The sequence below is a fragment of the Macrosteles quadrilineatus genome, unplaced genomic scaffold (assembly GCF_028750875.1).
Source record: "Macrosteles quadrilineatus isolate MER2022 unplaced genomic scaffold, UCM_ALF_1.0 Scaffold_1__1_contigs__length_201487025, whole genome shotgun sequence".
NCBI lineage: Eukaryota > Metazoa > Arthropoda > Insecta > Hemiptera > Cicadellidae > Macrosteles > Macrosteles quadrilineatus.
In genome coordinates this window covers 61,496,355-61,503,404 of record NW_026542594.1, presented here as the reverse complement: position 1 = coordinate 61,503,404, position 7,050 = coordinate 61,496,355, and the positions used below count along the sequence as shown (strand labels likewise).

At 34.3% G+C, this 7,050-nt stretch overlaps 1 protein-coding gene across 1 annotated transcript; it reads right to left on the bottom strand.

Annotated features, from left to right (window-relative positions):
• Positions 1-1,723: 1,723 nt before the first annotated feature.
• Positions 1,724-6,518, bottom strand: LOC128983521 (uncharacterized). The gene is made up of 3 exons (XM_054402823.1): positions 6,433-6,518; positions 4,434-4,592; positions 1,724-2,191 (listed from the first exon to the last, which is right to left on the bottom strand). The coding sequence occupies exons 1-3, from the start codon at positions 6,461-6,463 to the stop codon at positions 1,761-1,763; spliced, it is 621 nt and encodes a 206-aa protein (XP_054258798.1). The 5' UTR covers positions 6,464-6,518; the 3' UTR covers positions 1,724-1,760.
• Between the last annotated feature and the right edge of the window lie 532 nt (positions 6,519-7,050).

Below are 7,050 nucleotides of genomic sequence, written 5' to 3'. Positions count from 1 at the left end.
GAGCAAAGACCATTTGTACTCGTGTTACACATTATATTTTTCCTACAGTCACTATAAAGCATATAAATAATTAGTCTTTTAAACATAATACAATACGATTTTAGGTTAGGTTAAGCCCAAGCGTCGAAAGGAATGGGAAACACTGCACCAGCTGATTGTAGTCGTAGTATCTTTAGGCGTTACTTATTTTCAAGAGTACACTTTTAAACAACAATAATCAGTATAAACAGTATAAACAAGTAATATTGTAGCTTTCTCACTTACAGAAAACTTACACATCAAGAAGAAAAGAAACATTATTACTATAAAAGAAAAGAAAAGATTTACTACCCTTCCTGAAGCAGCAAACGTAGGTTTTCAATAAAGCTAATGTTATTGAAATTGATTTAAGTGAAAGGCTAACCAGGAAAATGGACATTCGCTTAGTCTGCAGGTTTGCTGTGGCATGGGTATTTTTATATTTACGTTTTCAAAATAATTTTAATTTAAAACTGGTAAATTGTTGATTGTAATATCAATTAAATGATTCAATTAAATGACAGAATTATACTTAATTCTTCTAATTAAAATTCACCCCTGTTATGAGGCACAGGCAGTGATACTAACTAAAACCCAAGTAGCTTATAAGTAAATAAGATAGATCTGTTGCAGTATGTCTTATCATTAAGTATGTTTCTAATTTTATCGAAACTGAACTGGTTTAGCATTTTAATTTTGTAATTCTTGAAAGGGTGGTAAAAAACTATAAATAATTTTATTATGTAATAAATCTTGTAATCATATTAACGATATAAAACAACTTACCGACATTATTTGCATGGGCAAGGCTTTAAGGACAATGATATACAACTTTTCGACGTCTAGAAAAAAAAACTACAAGAAAAAACAAAACACACATTCACATATCTGTATAAGTAGCTTTAAGTTAGGAGACAAGTAATATGTAGAGGTAGCCGAGACCGAGTCATAATACCAATTTACCAAACAAAAGGTCAAAGATCAAGCCTTAAAATCAATTTCACCCTAATTTTCATGGGTCCAAAGGATCCAGGTAGTATACCCACACTGCAACACAACCGAAATCCAACCCCCACTAATACTGAGCTAAGTTGGCTTTTCCTTTGTGGTTTCAATCATGAGAAACTATCCCATTCATACGTCATGTCGTATAATGTGGTATCATATTCCAAAATTGGATTATATCCAACCACATTTTACATATTACTGGTATATGAAATCTGCCTTTTGTTCTAAAACTTCTTACTAAAACGTTACTGAAACCAGTTTTCTAAACTAAAAACTTGAGTGGCAAATACGGACCTTCAAATTTCTTGTTTTACCATTAGTATCAATCATTCTTAATCACTCCATTAATTTTAATAGTACGCACAACAAAAAGCAATCAATGATTTTTTAGCTAAAATACTTAAAATACTTAAAGTACTTAAAGTGATTTAAAAACCTGCATTTAAGTAATTCAATTCGATGCCCTAGGTTGCATCCGGTATCAACTCCGGGGAGTCATCTTCAGGCGTACAAGGATAAAAGTAACAAAAAAACTGCATAATATTATAAAAAGTGATGAGATTATTCTAGCGTGGAATATAATCCATGTTAAGTACATAGTACTGCCGTACCATTTGTAGATGGCCAATGTCAATTGATGCCGTATTGTTGTTTGAACCAAGATAGTTTCATGTAAAAAAAAAACAAAAAACTGATATTTGAAAGAGACTGTTTATTGCTACTTTAAAACGTAGTCATGATAAAGGTGACTCGGGATGTAGAAAATGATCAAAGAACGACGATCCAGGAAATGCCAATGGGTTTAGCCGAGGTATTCCGGGACCCGAAAATGAAAACGGATTCGTCCTAGGGGAGTTGGGGCTCGAGAACATATCATCCTGAGGGAATGTGGACCTGAGGAAAGGGCTGTTGGGTGACCTCAAGTCCTTTTGACTGAGCAATAGTTGCAGCAAAGTTAAAAGTAACGCAGTTTGAGGCGCAGCGTATACTCTAGGAGTCATCCGTGACAGAAGAGTCCACAATAGGAAGAAGCGCCGCCACAAGCCGACAGACGGTGGCTGCTTAGAGGCATCGAACTTCTGGAAACTCTTGATGGAGGCGAGATAGTCAGTCAGCACGCCTGGGTAGCGGTCTAGGCACTGCTGCATGTCCATCACCTTGTATCCTGCAGCAATATACATCACCAATCACTTTGTTATACTCAAGTGGTCGTCCCATCTAATATGGACCAACTGTAACAAATCTGTATTAAAAAAATACATTTAAATGAACCACTCACAGATTTATCTAATGTCTGAAATTCTATTCACTCTCAGCTTTTGTCATTGTGCTGGTTGAAGTGTCATGAAAGATAGAGAGTTTACAATAATAGAGTATACAAAAAAGGTTTGTCGTTCCAGTTGAACTTGACAAACATTTTGGCGCATTTGACAGATATCAATTGCTTTCAATAATCAGTGCGCTCTATCGCTGGCTCAAATTAGCTACTTTCATTTATCGATCGTTAATGTGGCATTAAATAAACTCTATAATGTACAATAGGGTGTTATATATGTTTGGCTTGGATAAAACGTTGGCGTATTCGACAGAAACCAACAGTTGTGTGCGGTGTAATTATAATGTAAGAAGAAAAGTCGAGGGTTTTGTTATAAAAGAGAATTAATTTATCAGAGAAAAATGAGTACGTGTTGTTGTGAGAAGCGATAAGTTGCGTTGTTGACGAAATTATGAAGTTGATGAATGCGAAGCGGAATGGCTGAAGTAGAACGATGACGAAGTTGAACACTTGGAATGATAGGAGAGTAGACTGAAGCGTAACGAATGGAGAAAATTTCATTAATGGCGATGCGGTTTTATATGGCGGCTTCACGTTGGATGAAATACGTTCAACCGAGACATTTAAATAACTTGAGAAAAAAATCGCACTAACTTTCTAACTTTTTTTTAGATATAAACCGCGGCTTGAGAGGACCAAAAATGTGCGTATAATATAAGAGGAAAAATCAAGGGTTTTGGTATAAAAAAGGTTTAATTTATGAGAGAAAAAATTTGTACGTGTTGTTATGAGATGTGATTCACGATGAATGAATATAACAATAAGAACTAACATATGGTCGTGTGATGAGAATTACAGATTGACTGTTAATAACAACATCAGAACAATATATTGGTGGGTCAAATAAACAATGATAAAAATGTACTACCGCTGAACAATTCGCAAAATATCACAAATTATTCATGAAATGAAAAACATAAACATAACTGTAAACAATCCTACTTTGACAGTTCTCATTGCGAATCACAGTTTTTTGTTGCTGCTTAGTTCAAATTAGCTGTTTTCATAAATGCAAAAAAAAATATAGTGCTGCACCCTGTTGGTAAATCTTATAACTTTTTAATGCTTTTCCATATCATAGAACCAACTTTTTTAGTTGAATCAGCTGACTAAATTCTTTAATTCCCTTTAATAAATATGAATACTCATAAGGTTAACACGGGAAATTACAGAGCCACTGGGGCGGAGCCCGAAAGGATTTTTGAGATACGAATATGCCTATATGTTAATCGGGAATGTAAGCTATCATCATGCCAAATTTCAGCCCAATCCGTCCAGTGGTTTATGCGTGATTGAACTTCAAACAAACAAACAAACACACAAACTTTCACATTTATAATATTAGTAAGATTGTAACCTCACAACTGAGGAAGAGATCTTGGATAAAGTTTAAAAGCCTAACAAATAAAAATCATCTGTTGCCGATGAACTACCTCCCTTCTTTCTAAAAAAAGGCTGAGTCGATTCCCGAAGCACTTTAAGTCTTTGTAGATACACCAATTTGCAAAAAAGGGACCCAAGGCTTTTCAGTAGTTGCGAAAATGTTTAATTTTATAACTGTGGTGATACGAGAACTACATAAAGGTAATTTAGCTGGCCTTCTTCGATTTAAGTAAGGCCTTTGATATGGTTGACCATTGATCGTTGTAGTTTAGTTATGCTTTACAAGAGATGCTTTTTGGTGATAAATTCACCATCGTTAGTACTTATATAAGATTAATACCTATCTTCCCCATTACAGGTGCGTTCTGCAGTTTGAATCACGAACAAACACAAAGTTACACGTCATACAAACGAATAAATACATGGTAGGCCTACTTTTATTTTATTACTTTATTTTACCGCGGTACTTGTAAACGCACGTCGGTCGTGTGTCGAGGCTTGACAATACACCTGTATTATTGTTAATTTGAACCAATCTATAAAATATTATTTGATATTAGGTAAACCTATTCAAACGGCACTCAACTATTACAAAATGTGTTCACACTTAACCCCACCAACAGAGCATACTTATTATACTTTAGGTGACATTAGAAGCTACTGGTAGGCAATAAGCAAATACAAATACCGGCTGTCAGGCAGTAGTTAGCCCTCCATATTTGACACCGGCCCTGGAACAGCTTGGCCCCTCTCGTGGAGTCTACTGCGCAGAATGTCTCCGGAGTCCTCTCTTTGGGACAGAAGTACAAGCACCACGCCTCACTGAGCCACCATTCACCCTGAAACACTGAATGCATTGCCATTGGTGACATGTTTGAAATCACCATTTTTACAATAAAGATTAATACTATCAATGGATTTATACGACTGTTTGTGTTTGTACGACTAGCGGTTTAGGAACAAGTATTCTGGTAAAAATATATTTTATTCAGAATTAATAACTTCTGGTGCTTTTTTTTTAACAAACCAATATAACCAATTTAACCGGGACGGTTGGAGTCGTCCTGTAATCCAGCTACTAGCAGGTTACGAATTGTGGATATTTATAGGAATGCACTGTGGATGCGATACTCCCTAGTGTGGATTGACGTCCGCACGAGTGAGTACTACGACTATCCGCAGTACTTTCCTGGTAATTAGACCAATTCGTATATACCGAGGCATAAATATGGTTCGGATTCCACTATAAACTGTAGGTCCCTTAGTTGCCATTAGCTGTATGGTCTATTAATTAACAGCTGTGTCTAAGGAACAAGTCGGCCTTAGTCACTAACAAGACTACAAGATCGTGCCACTCATCTTAACTCATCTCCATTTATACTTGGCTTAAAATACCTACTTTGTATGGTCACCATTTCAAATAAAAGTATTAAAGTATAAATATGGTTGAAAGTATTGTTCTCTAATCAACGGAACCAACCACTTCTTTCATAATCTTGTTGATGAACTTATCCGTCTTAAACAATCTGTATTTACTAGTTTAAAGTTGCTCAAAAATCTCTATGGTGAATGCTAAATATAGATTTTTTAAATTTGAATGATTTTATTCATGTCGTTGATAAATTAACGATTATTATTGTTATTATTATTATTATTACAATAAACAATAAATTGTATGTATAAATTATCATCATACATACAATGCAATTTATTATACTTAATAAATAGCTGCACTAGCTAATGTAGATTGCACTAATATTTTGTTTTATAAATTTTATTGCTAGCATTTAATTAATTTTCAAACATCGATTATAAGGGTTTAGAGCCTATAATTTCAAATTCAATCTTCGGTAATTGCGAAGACAGTTCAAACACGTAGATTCGACTCCTCTGATCTCGGGCTTGTTATTGACTTACTCCCTAAACTCCCATATGCTCCATCTGAACAGCTAATTTGCTGAATGCTCATAACTGGTCTTTATCAAACAATATTTGTTCATCCTGATGGGTTTTTATCATTAAATCTAATCCTTCTTCTTCTCACTCTTCCCTTCGTCCGTAGTCCTCTTCTTCTCATGTAACTTCATGTACTGCGCATTAATTAAATTAGCCTAAAACCAAATCTAACCACGATTTAACACTGCAAAACATATCCTTCGTCACGGATAAACAAGTATCATTTTAAAAATAACTTAGACTTAGTTAAAATGGAGGATATGCAATGTTTGAACTGTAAGGATACAATTTTAAACTTAATATTTGCAACACCATTTGTTGTTAACTGACTATTAGTTTTAAATCAGTTCAACTGCCCTGCCTACAGTTATTTGATTCGCTGTTTCTATCACCACTGACTTTGTCCATTTCCTCCGCTTCAAAAGTTGCAGCATACCAGCATTGCTCGAGGTCAACATATTTAGTAGGAAGTACTGAATTACAGTTTAGTTTTGATACAAGTAACATGAAATAAAAACATTTCAACAAGAATATAGAGATATATGTTATTTTTATCCAAAGAAAAATGACATAATCAGTTTGGAAATTAAAAGACTAGTTCAAACATTACGAAATCAACTCTTTGAAAACATAGAATAGCAAGATACTAATTTGAGCTTAAAGAAAATTACTTCCTTGATGTTACTTATATTGAATTTGGCAGAAATTTGTTTAATTTAGTTAAAACTTACGGAAAATGATGAGCAGCAGTCGTAAAGTCATCCCATATCCCTCACACTAGTCACCAGACACTCACAGGCATTCTCTTATCTTGTAATCTATCACTGTCTTATCACATCTCTGATTCATTGCGTAAAACATAGACATTTACATTTAAATAATACGTCGACACACAAACTACCTTGTAATGACCTCTTTTTATTTAATAGGCCCAGGTATTTTAAAGTGCATGACCCATAAACACTTTAAATTTGACCAGGCTATCGTTTCAATACATACAACTATTTGTACAAATGCATCCCACTAATTAATAAATACCGGTACTTAAAATGTGCGAAACGAGCCTCGTGTGTATTTGATTTATATAATTAGATACATTAGTGAGACAATTCAGGGGATTTTAAGAAATGTTGCTTAATATTACTTTCATATTTTAGTAAATAAGCTAAGCTGGAGACAAAATTAAAGCCTTAGACATTACTATTTAAAAAATCACTTAATTCGTTAGTAAAATGTTTTTGCAATTTATTTTAATGAGAACCGATATAGAAATGTTAAGCTAAGAAAATGCGTAGGAAGCACCAGATGTAAACTAAGTCCCGGTCCTAATATAAATGGTAATCTGTAAC